Source organism: Aethalodelphis obliquidens, unplaced genomic scaffold (assembly GCF_003676395.1).
Source record: "Aethalodelphis obliquidens isolate GAN/ISIS:26980383/991018 unplaced genomic scaffold, ASM367639v1 scaffold7, whole genome shotgun sequence".
Lineage (NCBI taxonomy): Eukaryota > Metazoa > Chordata > Mammalia > Artiodactyla > Delphinidae > Aethalodelphis > Aethalodelphis obliquidens.
In genome coordinates, this window is record NW_020837951.1 from 23570755 (window position 1) to 23589099 (window position 18345).

The 18345-nt window shown below is 43.0% G+C and overlaps 2 protein-coding genes across 11 annotated transcripts in view; one reads left to right on the forward strand and one right to left on the reverse strand.

Annotated features, from left to right (window-relative positions):
• PALM2AKAP2 (PALM2 and AKAP2 fusion) overlaps positions 1-7553 on the reverse strand; it is a 607743-nt gene extending 600190 nt beyond the window's left edge. For 8 of the 10 annotated variants that reach the window (XM_027105241.1, XM_027105248.1, XM_027105256.1 and 5 more), the window contains exons 1-2: positions 7057-7553; positions 4578-4629 (exon numbers count right to left, since the gene is read on the reverse strand). The gene's annotated coding sequence lies outside the window, so the exon portion shown is untranslated. Of the gene's footprint in view, positions 1-4467; positions 4630-7056 lie in introns of all 10 variants that reach the window. The other 2 variants (XM_027105244.1, XM_027105243.1) reach the window with 1 other exon arrangement.
• The window catches only part of PTPN3 (protein tyrosine phosphatase non-receptor type 3), a 145271-nt gene continuing 127934 nt past the window's right edge, over positions 1009-18345 (forward strand). The window contains exon 1 of the mRNA XM_027105264.1: positions 1009-1181. Within this exon, the coding sequence (XP_026961065.1) occupies positions 1133-1181 (49 nt within the window). The 5' untranslated portion in view covers positions 1009-1132. The remainder of the gene's footprint in view (positions 1182-18345) is intronic.

The following is an 18345-nucleotide window of genomic DNA, read 5'->3' on the forward strand; positions in this document are numbered from 1 at the left end:
CTCACACACACACACACACACACACACAAACCTTCCAATGGCCTGAACTTATATACAACTACAGAAGAAAAGGGAGGAGGGGGAAATTCCCTGAGCTGGCAGAGAAAACCTAGAATTGACAAGTTTCTGCCACCAGGAGGAATGAGGACCCAAGAGAGAATTTACTTGAAGTTTAAAAATAAATCTACCTTTGTTTTGCAGATCTGAATTTTGAGGCCCCGAATTCATACTCACTGCAAGTGTTTGTTGATTGAATGAATAAACGAATTGTGTTGGGGGGCAGAAATTCCACTGCAGTAAGCTCTAGGTAGAGCAGTCTTGGCTACTGTCCAAGAAAGAGGGTAATTACTAAAAAGAGTATCTGCTTTCTAGTCCTTACTTGGTGCTTATTACTGGTGGTTCCTTAAGTAAGTTGCAAAGCTATTTGGGACTCAGTTTTCTTATCTGTAAAATGGGCATAGTGATACTTGCCTGCCCTCTTTGCAACGTTATCATGAGGACAAAATGAGATAATATATGTGAGGTACTTTATATGGCTTGTAATAAGGGCGTGTGGCTCACCCCTGTCTTGTGATCCAAGAAGCAAGAGAAAAGTAAATGAACTCAAGGAACAGAGTTCTGTGGCACACCTCTTTTCAACCAAAATGTTTTTCTATAACTGGCAAGGAACAGGGAGTAAGTTTTCCCTGGAATCGCATCAGTGCTAATTGGAGGCTATCAAGGTTTGCACTCTCAATTATCAGCAGAGCACACTTGATCAGGAAGAAACTCTCAGGGCACGAAACAGATTTAATTTCATTGGGAAATAGTCTTGTCTACTACGCAACAACAAATCAAGCTCTGGGTGACTGTTCCCATAAAACACGTCCTGTCCTTAGCACTGCTATTGGGGGGGCAGAGACATGGTAAAGAATCAATTAAAACTCTGACACATCCAATGGAGCTCAAAGACCTGTTTCACAGGTTTCCCCAGAGGAACATAATCACGTTGCATTATACTTTGGAAGTTGATCGAGGCAAGATCTGAGACAAGTTCTGGGGTTTACAAGACAGACTTTAGCTTTTCTAAATCATTTTTGAAGTGCTATTTAAAGGATTACGGCATCCAATCCTCCACTAGTCCCACAGCATCATGGCGGAGCAAGAGAGATTAACGTCATACAGGTATCCTCCGGAAAACTGTAAGTTCCCTTTCTTAAAAAGCATTTAAAGAAATGGTGAAAATACTGCAGTGTTTACGTTCATGCCCGTTTTGGAGTGAAAGCAACTGTTAAGCAAGTAAAATCAGAGGGATATTGAAACTGAATTTCCTTTCTATTTTTATAATAGGGCTCTACCTCCAAAAGGGACACTCATTGTCCAGAAAATCTGTTTTAAAAGAAGTTGTAGAATTTCCAGAAGAGCCTCACATAAAAATGAAAAAAAAAAAAATGAACAAGAGGGTTAATAGTGGAATGTGAATACTGTTTGCAGTTACACTGCTTGAACTATGTTTCTATGATGACATGTAGGGATATTCACAATAAAAACAACATGGTTTGGGGGCTAATTCAGATATCCGTGTAAACCAACTTCGGTCTCAGTGCCTGAATAACGTCTGTGCCTCAACCTGAATATACAGAAGAGATTTTGAGGTTCAGGCAGTATGTTTTCAGAAGTGTTGCCTAAAAATGAGCTTCAGCAGAAATAAAAAAATTGAACAAGACCAAAGCAAGCCTAGCATCAGCAGCAATCCGGTGGAGAGAAAGGTTATGGCCTGTTGATGCCATAGGCGTGCCAGGAAGCGGTCTGGGGGCCTCAGCTAACCCTCACGATGTTCAAGGCTAGTTCGAAAGCAAAGAACTAGAGAGAAAAGATAACATGAGGGTGGAGTGTAAATGGCATGTTTTCAAGACATTTTGCCAGGAGAGAGAGAGAGAAAAAAAAAAAAAGGAAACCCAGAAAGTAAGGACCAGACCAGGCCTGCCCAACGACACATTCAGCTATGATACCAGGCAGGACATTTGCAGAGGAAGTGCTCTCATGGAGCGGGAATCCATTCAGTTAGGAGAGTACAAACGTTTGACAATTCTGTTCATGAAGTCAACCTGTAACATCTTTTCTTTTTAAGTATGAGGAGGTGAGAAGGAGGTTGGGGACCCCCTTTTTAACCAAATGTACTACTCACTGTAATTTTTCATCAGATCTTTTGTTCTTTTCCCATTGAAGTTGCTATCTCAATCCTTAAGCTCCCCTCTATTGCTTGGAAAAAATTCTTTTTTTGCAGAATAATATGTACTTGTGTGCATTCATGCTTCCTTGATCTTTCTAGAACAGAGGTCTCTCAGAGCTACTGAATGTGCTGGGACCTTGAGTCTCAGAGTCCTGCCAAGGTCTTGGGGCTGCAGGGATAGGGGCTGCCCTGTGTTCTGGTCTGTGCCTTGCTCTGCACTCTGCCCTTCCCCCCACCAAGGCATACTGGGCTTCCACCAGTGAGTTCATATGAATAAAACAGTTCCCGTTGCTTAAAACAAACCCCAAAAAATGGAATATCACTAAAATATTCAATCTTTTCATTTGACAAAGAGGAGAATTGAACTTCTCGGAAAATTATAATGAGTTAGTTACAGGCAAACCAGCAATAGAACCCAGGTCTATGGATAACTAGTTCTACCACACTGGTCTTCCTTTCCCTTTGTCCAAAGAAGTTGGGAGGGTCTTCTTCACGTCACCCACCCCCTATCTCCACTTAGCCCATCACTCATATTCACAGCCTTACCACATACACCACATCTTCCTCAAGGATAAAACTGCATATTACCCCTCTATAGTCAATCCAATTCTACAAACACTTTTTGAGTACCTTCTCTGTGCAGCCCTGTACCGGGTATTGGAGATTCACAAATAAATAAGACCTAATCCCTGCTGTCAGATACATATACAGCCTGTCATAACTAAAGGTATCTTATAACTGTACTACAGTAGAAATTTTCTCGAATATATTGTATTATAGAAACATGAGAGAAAAGGGAAGAAAACAGTCTGGCAATTCTTCTACATTAAACATAGAAATACTATATGACCCAGCAATTCCACTCCTAGCTATATATCCAAAAGAATTGAAAACAGGTACTCAAGCAAATACACATACGTGCATGCACTAGTCATAATAACCAAAAAATGGAAACAATCCAAATGTCTACCATCAGATGAATGTGCTATATCTATACAATAGAATATTATTCAAACATAGAAAGGCATGAATTTCTAATACTGTACTGTCACCATGCAAAGGAACCTCAAAAATATTGTATTATATAAAAGAAACTAGACACACAGGTCATATATTATACATGATTCCATTCAATATTCCACACAATGATTCTATACATATGAAATGTCCAGAACAGATAAGTCCAGGGACACAGGAAGTAGGTTGGTGGTTGCCAGGGGCTGGGGGAAGGGCAATAGGGAGTGACTACTTAATGTGTACATGGCTTCCTTGGGGGGCGATGAAAATATTCTGAAACTGGATCATAGTGGTGGTTGCACAACATTGTAAGTGTACTAAATGCCACTAACTTGTTTAGATTGAAATGGCTAATTTTTTGTTACGTGAATAAGGGAAGGGTTCTAAAAAGGCTATGAAAGGGCCAGGAAGCAAGCTTATAGGCTCAACGGAGGATCAGCTCACACAAGCCTGGGATGTCTTCGGACTTCATCCTGGGAGAAGTGGGATAGCTAGTGAGGATTTTTAAGCAGGAGGATGACTTACTCAGATCCGTGTTTTTAACTGGACGTTGTCAATGGTGGGCTGACAACACTAGGGAGGGTCTAGACCGTGGGAACGAGACATACGGAGTCTGCTGGCCCAGTGAGAGAGCATAAAGAACGTACCAGGATATAAAATACCTGTCTGACATGTTTCTGTTAAGTAATCATAAGCATCTTCCACTAAATTTGAACTCAGGAATAGTCACTGGGATGAAAAATATTAGCCACAATTCTTTTAAAATCCATTTCTGAAACAGTTCAAGCCTGTATTTTTGCACATCCTACCAGCTTTGGCACCCAACAGAGTTTTCAAAGTAAAATTAACCTGCTTCCTTTCTCTGACGATTACTCATAAAGACTTGTCTTTGAGAAAATACTTCACCGAGGAAGATTTGGTGTTGATGACAGCAAACTGCAGTCCAAAAATAGGCTCAGAAAAGTAACTATGATCCAAAATTAATACATGTATTTCCTCAGTCTCAATGTTGGCCACTTTAGCATGTCAAGAAATACTGCACGCTGTAACTTTTTTAAAGTTGCCAATGGTATTACTCTGCACAGAGAATAAAAATCTGAATGGAACCAGAACAAAAATCTGACCTGCTCCATATCTAAGTACCAAATTCAATGTACCCTAACCGAACCGTACAGAATCTATCAAACCAAACTTTGATCAAGTTGGGAATTCAAAAGATCTCTGTCTTGTCCGTGTACCTGCCAGTCAGCTTCCCCTTGTTTTTCATTCTGAGGGAAACTCCAAGACTGAGAGGTTTCCCAGACTCAGGACTTTCAGCAATAAAACCATTCAGGCACTTGGTTTTCACCTCCACGGAAACCTCTTCCAAAATTCCCTCTGGGATGCAGGATCAGTTTCACCTGGAAAGGAGACAAAAAACAGTAGCAGTGAAGAGGAGAGAGGAAAAGTTGGACATCGTTTGGCATCCATATGTGGAAAGAAATACATTCCAAGAGCAAGAATGTGTTTCACGTGAATCCTCAGACCCACAAGTTCACACCCATATGCCATGACAGGGATGTGGCTTTCAGGCTGGCGGCAAGGGAATGTTTTTTCACCTTCCAAATCATTCACTCAACAAAGGCCTACAGAGGTCCTACCACTGACTAGGCTTGGGACCAAGTGTTGGGATCCAGAAATGAAGATGTGCTACACTGGTCCCTGGAGGTGCTCACGGGCTAGTGCTCAAGTAGAGGAGATGTACTGGGTGACAACCAAGTCTAACACAGCAATAATTAATAATTAGGGCTTCCAGCTTCCAAGAGCCAGATATGTATACACATTATCTGTCATTCCCACAACTGCACCTCAAGGTAGGTATTATTATCCCCATTTTAAACATAAACAATAAAATAAAAACTGAAGCTCAAAGAGGCAGAACTTGCCCCAAACCACCCAGCTAGCAGTGGCAGAGGCAGGCAGATTTGGGGTGAGGCCCTTTTGATTCCAAAAACACCTACTCTACTCTTCACCAGTCCCTTTCACTGTGATGAGGGTTAAGATCAAGGTCATTCAGAACTTACTCCAGCTTGTCTTAGCCTTTCATCAGAGAGCAGCTGTATCTATATTGTGGATTGATAGCAAAATTGCCAGATTTTAAACAGTCGTGCTCATGACAAGGGCAGGGTGGGGGAAAGATAGATATTTACGTTTAACCAGCAGACAAATAGAAACCGCTATTAGAGGCTAGATCAAGATGGCATAGAGAGAAGAAAACAGGCTTCATGACACTGGATTTGCCTCTGATTTTCTTGGATAAGACATCAAAGGCACAAGCAGCAAAAGAAAACATAGACAAATTGGACTGCATCAAAATGAAAAAATTTTGTGCAATAAAGGACTATTAACACAGTGAAAAGGCAACCAACAGAATGGGAGAAAATATTTGCAAATTACATATCTGATAAGGCATTAATATACAGAATATATAAAGAACTACTAAAACTTGGGGACAAAAAAAAAACCTGATTCAAAAATGGACAAAGTACTAGAATAGATATTTCTCCAAAGAAGATATACAAACGGCCAATAAGCACATGAAAAGATGCTCAACATCACTAATAATTAGGAAAATGAAAATTAAAACCACAGGGGACTTCCCTGGTGGCGCAATGGCTAAGAATCCGCCTGCCAAGGCAGGGAACACAGGTTCAAGCCCTGGTCCGGGAAGATCCCACATGCTGCAGAACAACTAAGCCTGTGCGTCACAACTACTGAGCCTGGCTCTAGAGCCCACAAGCCACAATTAATGAGCCCATGTGCCACAACTACAGCAGCCCGCGCGCCCAGAGCCGGGGCTCCGCAATAAAGAGAAGCCACTGTGATGAGAAGCCCACGCACCGCCATGAAGAATAGCCCCCATTCAGCAACAAAGACCAAACGCAGCCAAAAATAAATAAATAATTAATTTAAAAAAAAAAAAGAAAATCAAAACCACAATGGGATACCACTTCACATCCATTAGGATGGCTACCATAAAAAAAATAAAAGAGGGGGCGGAGTCAAGATGGCATACTAGGAGGACGTGGAATTCGCGTCTCCTCACAACTGGGGCACCTACTGGGCACCAAGGGGGGACCACAGACACCTAAGGGGATGGAAGGAACCCCCAGGGACCGGTAGGACGTGGGACTTGGGGGGAGTGATGGGGGAGGAGAAGTGGAGGCGGGACGGGACTGGCACCCGCCTCCACTTCCACAGGGGCAGCTGGGGGAGGGAAGAGATCCCACATCCGAAGGGGGAATTTGGGGGACCACTGGGAGGGCAGAGGATCCAAAGGGAGCGTGGCCAGGTTTCCCCTGCCCACTCGGGCCCCCAGGAGCCTGCTCAGATCCTGGGCCTAATCCTCTGCCCACTGAGACCCCCTCCAGCCGCGTGGGTCCTGAGGGAGTGGGAGGGAGGGAGGGAAGGGGGAGCAAAAGTAAAGGCCGGACCTCTGGACTGGCACCCCTGAGGGGCAGCTGGGGGAGGGAAGGAATTCCTACCCCCAATGGGACCCACCCACAGTTAGGGGTCCAGCAGGGACAGGGGAGACCCTGGGGGAGATGGTGGGGGAGGGGCACGAAGGAACAGAAGGGAACGGGGCCAGCGCTTTCCCTGTCCACTTAGGCACCAGGGAGTCTGTTGGGCCCCCGGGCCTAATCCTCTACCCTCAGAACCTCCCTCCTGCTGTGCAGAGCCCAAGCCCCGCCCCTACACCCCCACCCAGGGCCCCACCTCTACACTCGGAGACACCCTCTGAGACCCCCTCCAACCGTGCTTGGCCTAAACCCCACTCAGGGCCCTACCTCCAAACTCCGGCACTCCACACTCCAGAGGCCCTCCATTCCACGTGCTGCCTCACCCCTTCCCGGAGTAGGTCCTCAGCACAGGCCCCGCCCCATGCTTGAACATGCCTGGCCTAGGCCCGCCCCACACTCAAATGTCACTCCCCCTACCCCCTTAGGTCCCGCCCCACCCAAAACCCCACCCCTGCCTGAGTTCCACCCCCCACCTAAACTCCGCCCCAAGAGCCAAGGCTTTTTTTTTCTTTTCTTTTTTCCTCTTTTAGATTGGGGTTCTCTTGTTGACTCATTGTTGTTGATTCTTTTTTATTTTTATTTTTCCTAATAAATCTTCTATTTTTCTAATTTTATTTTATTCTTTATACTTGGTTAGTGATCTCTCCTTCTGGCTTGTTCCCCAACCCCCCCCCCTTTTTTTTCCTGCTGTGGTTTTATTTTCCCTTGTTGCAATTGTTTCAGTTATAGCTTTATTTTTCCTAATATTTTTTTTTTTTTTTGTTATTTTATTTTATTTATTTATTTATGGCTGTGTTGGGTCTTCGTTTCTGTGCGTGGGCTTTCTCTAGTTGTGGCAAGCGGGGGCCACTCTTCATCGCGGTGCGCAGGCCTCTCACTATCGCGGCCTCTGTTGTTGTGGGGCACAGGCTCCAGACACGCAGGCTCAGTAATTGTGGCTCACGGGCCCAGTTGCTCCACGGCACGTGGGATCTTCCCAGACCAGGGCTCGAACCCGTGTCCCCTGCATTGGCAGGCAGACTCTCAACCACTGTGCCACCAGGGAAGCCCCCTAATATATTTTTTATCTTTCTAATTTTATTTTGTTTTATATTCTTTGATATTGTACTGCTCTTTTTACTTTCTTTCTTTCTTTTTTTTTTTTTTTTTTTTACTGAGCCACAAAGCTTGCAGGATCTTGGTTCCCAGGCTGGAGGTCAGGCCCGAGCTCCTGTGGTGGGAGGTCCGAGTCCAAACCACTGGACTAAAAGAACCTCAGACCCCAGGGAATATCATTCGGAGTGAGGCCTCCCAGAGGTCCTCATCTCAGCACCAAGACCCAGCTCTATCCAACTGCCTGAAAACTCCAGTGCTGGACGTCTCAGGCCAAACAACCAGTAAGATAGGAACACAGCACCACCCATCAAAAAAAAAAAAAAAAAAGAAACAACAAAAAAATTTGTTACAGATGAAGGAGCAAGGTAAAAACCTACAAGACCAAATAAATGAAGATGAAATAGGCAACCTACCTGAAAAAGAATTCAGAGTAATGAGAGTAAAGATGATCCAAAATCTTGGAAACAGAATGGAGAAAATACAAGAAACATTTAACAAGGACCTAGAAGAACTAAAGAGCAAACAAACAGTGATGAACAACACAATCACTGAAATGAAAAATACTCTAGAAGGAAGCAATAACAGAATAAGTGAGGCAGAAGAACAGATAAGTGAGCTGGAAGATAAAATGATGGAAATAACTGCCAGGGAGCAGAATAAAGAAAAAAGAATGAAAAGAATTGAGGACAGTCTCAGAGACCTCTGGGACAACATTAAACTCACCAACATTCAAATTATAGGGGTCCCAGAAGAAGAAGAGAAAAAGAAAGGGTCTGAGAAAATATTTGAAGAGATTATAGTGGAAAACTTCCTTAACATGGGAAAGGAAAGTGTCACCCAAGTCCAGGAAGCACAGACAGTCCCATACAAGATAAACCCTAGGAGAAACACACCAAGACACATATTAATCAAACTAACAAAAATTAAATTCAAAGAAAAAATATTAAAAGCAGCAAGGGTGGGCTTCCCTGGTGGCGCAGTGGTTGAGAGTCCGCCTGCCGATGCAGGGGACACGGGTTCGTGCCCCGGTCCGGGAAGATCCCATATGCCGCGGAGCGGCTGGGCCCGTGAGCCATGGCCACTGAGCCTGCGCGTCCGGAGTCTGTGCTCCGCAACGGGAGAGGCCACAACAGTGAAAGGCCCGCGTACCACAAAAAAAAAAAAAAAAAAGCAGCAAGGGAAAAATAAAAAATAACATATAAAGGAATCCCCATAAGGTTATCAGCTGATTTTTCAGCAGAAACTCTGCAGGCCAGAAGGGAGTGGCAGGATATACTTAAAGTGATGAAAGAGAAAAATCTACAACAAAGATTACCCTACCCAGCAAGGATTTCATTCAGATTCAATGGAGAAATCAAAAGCTTTTCAGACAAGCAAAATCTAAGAGAATTCAGCACCACCAAACCAGCTTTACAACAAATGCTAAAGAAACTTCTCTAGGCAGGAAACACTAGAGGAGGGAAAGACCTACAATAACACACCCAAAACAGTTAAGAAAATGGTAATAGGAACATACATATCGATAATTACCTTAAATGTAAATGGATTAAAATGCTCCAACCAAAAGACACAGGCTCACTGAATGGATACAAAAACAAGACCCATACATATGCTGTCTACAAGAGACCCACTTCAGACCTAGGGACACATACAGACTGAAAGTGAGGGGATGGAAAAAGATATTCCATGCAAATGGAAATCAAAAGAAAACTGGAGTAGCAATTCTCATATCAGACAAAATAGACTTTAAAATAAAGACTATTACAAGAAACAAAGAAGGGCACTACATAATGATCAAGGAATCAATCCAAGAAGATATAACAATTGTAAATATTTATGCACCCAACATAGGAGCACCTCAACACATAAGGCAAATGCTAACAGCCGTAAAAGGGGAAATTGACAGTAACACAATCATAGTATGGGACTTTAACACCCCTCTTTCACCAATGGCCAGATCATCCAAAATGAAAATAAATAAGGAAACACAAGCTTAAATGACACATTAAACAAGATGGACTTAATTGATATTTACAGGACATTCCATCCAAAAACAACAGAATATACTTTCTTCTCAAGTGCTCATGGAACATTCTCCAGGATAGACCATATCTTGGGTCACAAGTCAAGCCTTGGTAAATTTAAGAAGATTGAAATCATATCAAGTAACTTTTCCGACCACAACACTATGAGACTAGATATCAATAACAGCGAAAAAACTGTAAAAAATACAAACACATGGAGGCTAAACAATACGCTACTAAATAACCAAGAGATCACTGAAGAGATCAAAGAAATCAAAAAATACCTAGAAACAAATGACAATGAAAACACAATGACCCAAAACCTATGGGATGCAGCAAAAGCAGTTCTAAGAGGGAAGTTTATAGCAATACAATCCAACCACAAGAAACAAGAAAAATCTAAAATAAACAACCTAACCTTACACCTAAAGCAATTAGAGAAGGAAGAACAACAACAAAAAAACCCCAAAGTTAGCAGAAGGAAAGAAATCATAAAGATCAGATCAGAAGTAGATGAAAAAGAAATGAAGGAAACAGTAGCAAAGATCAATAAAACTAAAAGCTGGTTCTTTGAGAAGATAAACAAAATTGATAAACCATTAGCCAGACTTACCAAGAAAAAAAGGGAGAAGACTCAAATCAACAGAATTAGAAATGAAAAAGAAGTAACAACTGACACTGCAGAAATACAAAGGATCATGAGAGATTACTACAAGCAATTATATGCCAGTAAAATGGACAACCTGGAAGAAATGCACAGATTCTTAGAAAAGCACAACCTTCTGACACTGAACCAGGAAGAAATAGAAAATATAAACAGACCAATCACAAGCACTGAAATTGAAACTGTGATTAAAAATCTTCCAACAGACAAAAGCCCAGGACCAGATGGCTTCACAGGCGAACTCTACCAAACATTTAGAGAAGAGCTAACACCTATCATTCTCAAACTCTTCCAAAATATAGCAGAGGGAGGAACACTCCCAAACTCATTCTGATACCAAAACCAGACAAAGATGTCACAAAAAAAGAAACCTATGGGCCAATATCTCTGATGAACACAGATGCAAAAATCCTCAACAAAATACTAGCAAACAATCCAAAAGCACATTAAAAGGATCATACACCGTGATCAAGTGGGGTTTATCCCAGGAATGCAAGGATTCTTCAATATACGCAAATCAATCAATATGATAAACCATATTAACAAACTGAAGGATAAAAACCATATGATAATGTCAATAGATGCAGAAAAAGCTTCTGACAAAATTCAACACCCATTTATGATAAAAAAAAAGAAAATAACAAGTGTTGGAAGGACATGGAGAAATTGGAACCCTTGTGCACTGTTGGTTGGAATATAAAATAGAGCAGATGCTAGGGAAAACAGCATGGCAATTCCTCCAGAAATTAAAATTAGAATTACCATATGCACCAGCAATTCCACTTTTGGCTATATGCTCCAGAAAAGGGAAAGCAGGGACATGAAGAGATATTTGTACACCCATGTTCATAGCGGGATTATTACAATAGCCAAAAAGTGGAATCAGCTCAAGTGTACCTTGACCGATGAATGGATAAACAAAATGTGGTGAATACATACAATAGAACGTTATTCAGCCTTAAAAAGGAAGGAAATTCTGACACATGCTACAACATGGTTGAAACTTGACATTATTCTAAGTGAAGTAAGCCAGTCACAAAGGCACAAATACTACATAATTCCACTCATATGAGGTACTTAGAATAGTCAAATTTATAGAGACAGAAAATAGATGGTTGTTACAAGGGGCTGGCAGGGGAGGAAGGGGAGTTGGTGTTTAATGGGCACAGAGTTCAGTTTGGGAAGATGAAAAAGTTCTGGAGATGGATAGTGGTGATCTTGCAGAACAATATGAATGTACTTAATGACACCGAACTGTAGACCTAAAAATGGATGAGATGGTACATTTTGTCATATACATTTAACCACAATTTTTTTAGAAAGATGGTATACGGAGCACATGCATTGACCTCAATATACACCCAAAATTCCATTTAATGACAGAAAAAAAATATGCGTTTTAAAAATCCATTCGATGGAGAGTTGTTTAATGGGTACAGAGTTTCAGTTTTGCAAGATGAAAAGAGTTCTTGAGATAGTGATGAGGATGGCACATAGGTTATATGCTTTTTACCACAATTAAAAATAAAAAAATAAAAATCCATTGGAACACTAGAAAGCAAGAATAGGTGCTACCAATCCACCAGAAAGTGTGGGGAACTTCTGAATGATAGAAAGCAATTGGAATTGGACTGAAGGTGTAACAGGAAGGAAGAAACCTCGGCTTGAAATACTTGCAAGAGTGCCTGCTGTGAAAAGGGATCAGGGAAGGGAAAGAGTGATTGTCCAGGAAATTAACTGGGGTTCTCAGCAAGACAGTGGTTCTCAACCTTGAGAACCACCTGGAGGGCAGGTTGAAGTATAGATTGAAACCTACCCCAGAGTTTCTGATTCAGTTGATCTGAGACAGGGCCTGAGAATTCGCATTTCTAATACATTCCCAGGTGATGCTGAGGCTGCTGGTTCAAAGACCATAATTGGGAACCACTTTGAGAAGCAGGTAGATCTGATAGCCCTTCCCCCTCCTTCACCTATAACAAGAAACAGATGGCAGCATCTTTCCCAGGTGGAAGCACTGAGTGTGATTCTGAGGCCCCAGCTTCCTAGAAAACTCAAGGGATGGAGGAGAAGGAACCTCCATACTAGATGACAAGGGCCAGCAGTCAGCCTGTCACCCCTACAACGATGGGAGGCAGGGACTCGGACCATAGCTACAACCTTCATAAGCTTACTAGACATTTCTAAAGTCATAGAAGAGAAGGCAGCCAAGAATTGCCAAATATTTGAGGAAAGCCAGGACTAGAGAAGAAGAGCACCAATGTAAAGAAAGAGAATTAATTCACAAGGAAGTAGAATTAATCAGTCACAATATGAATATTGATTTCTGTGAATAATGATTTGCTTCTTCCTTTCCAATATTCATACCTTTTTAAACACCGGCTTAATGAAGTATAATTTACACATAATAAAATTCACCAATTTTAAGTCTAGTTTAGTGAGTTTTGGCAAATGTATACAGTCATCTAACCACCACCACAATCAAGATACAGAATATTTCCGCCACCCAAAGATTCTTCTCAGTGCCCATCTGCTAAAAGGATTGGGGGGGAAAGTCATATTGCTAGCTTTTTCCTGGGCGAAGAGGGAAAAGCTTGAGTTAATTAGCACCAGGTCACAGAATATGGGGCAGCTAGATTCTCTGGAAGGAGAGTGGAAGGTGAAGCTTCTCCCTGAAGTTGTTCCTCAATCTTAGTTGCACACAAAATCAATGGGAGGACTCTCTTAAAATACCACTGCCTGGACTCAACCCCCAGAGATTCTGATTTATTCATCTATGGTGGAGCCCAGGCATCGGGTCACTTTTAAAAGCCTCTCCAGGTGATTCTCATGATCAATCAAAGCTGAGAACTATTGGCCTAAAGGCAGTCATTTTTGTAGATGGAGGGTAGCTTTTTTCAAATTGTAAAGGCTATACAGCAACTGTCACTAAAGGAAATTACTTAAAATGAAAAAATCATACCTAATCCTATGGCCCTTGTGCAGCAAATATTCTCAATGCTTTGTCTACATGCAGACATAGTTTTGCACAACTCTATGCATTGTAGTGATGCAATTTTCCTTTTACTTTTTTAGTTACCATTTATCATAAACTTCTTGCTTATGTCCCTATGTAGGGAGGCAGTTTAGGGTAGTGGTTCTGAGTGTGGGCTTTGGAGTTAGACAAATCTGGGTTAAAATCTCAGATTTTTCACTTGCAAACTGTGGATCTCCAGCAAACCCCATAACATGCTTGTACTTCAGAGGCTCTAACAATAAGATAGAAACAATGGTACTTACCTCTTAGGTACCTGCCTCATAGTTTCATTCTAAGGACTGATGTTTGTAAAAATACAGCAGAACACCTGGCCGGCACACTTCTGGCTTTCAATTAATGGTAGCTATTATTATCATCGGAACAAGTAGGATTATCTGCTGAAAAGTATGCCATTCTAGGGCACTAAATGTAAACAGACCAAGGGGTTGGGAGAAGAAAAAAGGGACCTTGTTCAGCCTCAGCAACCAGAACTCAGGTGCGCTGGGGGAGTGGCTTACAGAAGGTGGTTGTGTGTGTGTGCACGTGTGTGTGTGTCTGTGTGTACTAAAGGCCTATACTAAAGGCCACAGTCCAGCATAAGGCTGAGGGGGGAAGAATTCAACATGGCCCCTGAATCACCTGTTTCAGTAGCAACACCATAACAGCAACAGAGCCACAAAGAATACAATGTACAGGCCAGCCAAGCAAATTCTCTTGTTTTCTCTCCACAAGGCTGGAAAACCAGGCTGATTCCAAGGAGGACTGAGGGAACATCCCCGGGGGTCTTGGACTTATCATAGGTCAGGCCCTGAGGACGCAGGAAAAGCATTCCTGTGTCAGGTGGAGTGAGAGTATCAGGCCATTTAATTTGACTCTTAAAAATAATAGTAACACAAATTTATAGAGGCGCTATTCCAGGCACTTTAATTAATTAAATTAAATCATTCCATCCTTACAACAATCCTATGAAGTAGGTATTGTTATTATCCCCATTTTACAGATGAGGAAACTGAGGCACAGAGCGGTTAAATAAACTTGCCCAAGATCATACAGTAAATGGTGGAGCCAGAATCAAACACCCAGAGACCAGGCTATTAACCACCACTGTAACCCAAGCAGATGAAGTAAGACATGGTAGCTATTTTATAATTAAATTTAAATGGTCGTGAAGATACTATATTCTAATTTGCTCAATCATTCCCTTTTTTATTTAGTATTTTCCACTGTTACCTGTAGCAAACATCTTCATGCATATAGATTTTCACTTCTGTTGAATTATCTCCTCAGGATTATTTCTTGTGAATGGCATTACTTGGTCCAAGGAGATCAACAATGTTGTAGTTGTTGCTACATATTGCTGCAGTGTTTACAAAACAGCCTGCACCAGCTGACAATGTCACTAGCAGGGTAGGCGTATACCACTTTCACCGTCACCTCAAGCAGCATGGGGAGAATTATTTGTGTAAATAAATAAATATTTATTAAACTTCTTTTTAGATCTTACAGGTTCAAAAGTTGGAAATTTGCAGCATCAGGTCTGCTGGTCAGCTGGGCTTCTGGGAGTCTCCCTTTATGCAAGCCCCCTTCATTCACCTCACCTAAAGTTGAAACATTATTCCCTCATCGGTCCAGGTCCTGGACTCCCAAACTATCTGGAACTTTGGAAGGTGAGGGGCCCACACGTTTGGCCTTTGATTTACAGCATGAACTGAATGCCACCACATTTTGGCTGGGTTTTCTTTCCCACTGTACCAGCTGGCTTTCCTGCATGAATTGGAATGACCTTTAAGGCACATTAGCTGTCCCCCTGGTCACTGAAATGAGTGTTTCTCAGACTTTATTGTATCTACAAAGCCCCTGGAGATCTTGTTAAAATGAAGATCCTGATTCAGTATGGCTAGGGCAGGGCCTGATCTAAAAAAACTCCCAGGTGATGCTAATACTGCAGGTCCTAAGAACCTAAATTAACCATTTAAATTCCTCAGATCAGACAACAACTAAAACCCAGGCAGTCCCATCAGAACCTTCCAATTCCAGCTCTGCCTCTAACAGCCTCCATGTCCTTGGCGTAGTCAAGCCCTCTCTGAGCCTCAATTTCCCCATCTGTACAACGAAAGAATGAGACTAGACGTTCTCTGAGTCCCTTCTGTGGTTTTGTTTCCATCTTGGACTTCTTTAGCCCATTCATATTATTTTCCCATAATATTTATTCAACAAACAATATTTGAACTGAAAGAATGAGCATAGGCAACTTTTTAAACACTAGGAATGTAAGGATGAACAATTTCGATATAGTCCCTGAGTTTGTGGGAGCTCAAGTCCAGTGGAAAAGACAAGCAAATTAAAGCGAGAAAATAGCTTGATATGTGTTTGGGTAGGAAAAGCTCAGGGTGCCATGGGAGCAAACAGCAATTGGATTTCATCCAGAACAGTGGGAATCAGAGGAGACTCCCCAGAGGAAATCATTCCTAAGCTGACCCATAAAGGATGAGAAGTGCGACCCACGTGCAGTTGGGCAAGGGAAATAGACTGTGGTCCAGGCAGAGAGGAAGGCATGGCCAAGGCCCAGGGCACGAAAGAGCAGGGGGCTCTCATGAAGCTGGAAGAGGTGCACGTAGGCAGAGCATGGAGGAGAAGGGGTGAGTGAGGGGCGGGGGAGATGGCAGCGTCCACAGGGTCAAGGGCCTTGAGTGCCATGGACGTGGACAGTTTCCTAAATGTGATGGCAAGCCCTTGAAACGCCTAAAGAAGGGGTACAACTGACCTGAATTTTAGCAAGATCACTTTTGCTACAGTGTGGAGATGGGACTAATAGGGACAAGATCGAATGTGAGGAAACCAGCAAAAAGACTTGCAAGCGTCCAGGCAAGAGATGAGAAGAGCCTGGAGTAGGGTGCAGCCGTGGGAAATGGTGGCATTGGATGCATCAGGACAAAGGTAGGAGGTAGAATTGACAGGTCTTGGTCGAATGTGGGGAGTGAGTAGTTGGAAAAGTCTAGAAATCTTAGTGGCTTACAGTAACAAACATTTATTTCTTGCACATGGGTCTGTGGGTCAGCTAAACTCAACCTAACTCAGTTGGGCTCAGCTCTAGGCTCCAGGTCGCTCAGGTCTGCCCCACATGTCTGCCATTCAAGCACCCAGGCTGCAGCAGCTATCTGTGGCCTGCTCTCCTTGTGACAGGTGGCAGGAGAACCAGCGGAAGAGAAACACAGGCGGCTCCCAGCACAGTGCCACTAGAGCCTCTATTGGGAACGGCCACGTGGTCATTCCTTTATTCAAAGCAAGACCCATGGACAAGCCCAAAGTCAATGAGGTATGGAAGTATACTCTGCTTCAAGATGGAAAGAAAGGGAGAGTGAGGATTTGCTGAACAATAATATAGTCTTCCACAGGGAATTAAGCCCAACCCCCAGATAAACGGTGGAGCCATTCACTGAAATAAGGAACACATAAGGAGGAGCATGGTTTTGGATAGGGGTGCAGAGAGAAATGGACACCACCCAAGGTGCGTGGAGTTACCAGTGAGATGTCTGAGCAAAGATGTCAAAGAAACAATTGGATAAGTGGTCCACAGCTCAGGAGAGAGAGATGGGCTTGAGATATGTATTTGTGAGTCATCGACACAGGGTTGGCCATGAGAGGGGATGAGATCATCCAGGGAGAATTTGCAGTTAGAAACAGGGCAAGCCTAGCACAGAACCCTTGGGAACTTCAAAGAATGTTCTTGGAAGAGAGGCCCACAAAGGAGACGGAGCTATAGCCAAACACAGAGCAAAAACATCGAGTCCTGGAAGCCAAGGGATGGAGATATCTCAAGAAAGAGGGAGTGGGCAAGAGTGTCAAACAGCGATGAAGTCCAATGGGTCTGGTCGCATGGGTGTCCCTAGAGCTGGGCCATCAGACGCTAAGACAGAACATGGAGTGAGCTCTTTGAAGGAAACTCAGCAGCCTGCCTCTACCTCTGGAGCAAGGCATAAGCAGACGTATCCACCCCTCTCTCAAATTAGATTTACCTAAGCTTTTCATCAAAGTACAACATACATTCAGAAAGATGTGCACATTTTAAGTGAACACAAGTGTATAGCTCAATATATTTTCCCAAGATGAGCACACCATGGATCCAGCACCCCAGCAATACCCCAAAAGCCCTCCATTTGTCCCCTTCGTGAAACCCCTTCTACGCTCCGACTTTGAAAACATGCCAGTGCAACAGGAGATCAGCAGGGAACCTCGTTGAACCTGAGGCACACTAGTTCCCAACTCAGAACTTCCCATGCTCCCTGCTCCTCTCACCTCAACCTCTTCCCAGAGGGCTCTCTCTTTCCTTGATTCATTCCCTCCTCTCTCTGTTCATCCATGCAGTAAACTCCAGTTGAGGGCCTGTGTGTCATACACTATCCCATGAGGCAGAGAGAGAAAATAAAGGTGAGTAACCGCAGGCCCCGTGCTTAAAAAGACAGATGTGTCAACAGGCACTTACCATACAATGTGATGCTATGAAGATAGAGGTGGTGCTGTGTGTGGGTGTACAGACTGCACGTGAATGTGCACTCGGGAAAACGCAGGTCGGAAACAATTGAAATTGTGCGGGCAGGATCAACAGGACTTCTAAGTCTTTGATGGGTTGGAACAGGACTGGCTTTTGCTTTACATCATGGACTTCCCCTGTAGCTGCCCTTCACTGCTCACCATTTGTTTCAAGCATAGGCTGATTTTCCTTCCCCTCTAACCCACATCACTGACAGTGCTGTGACTGG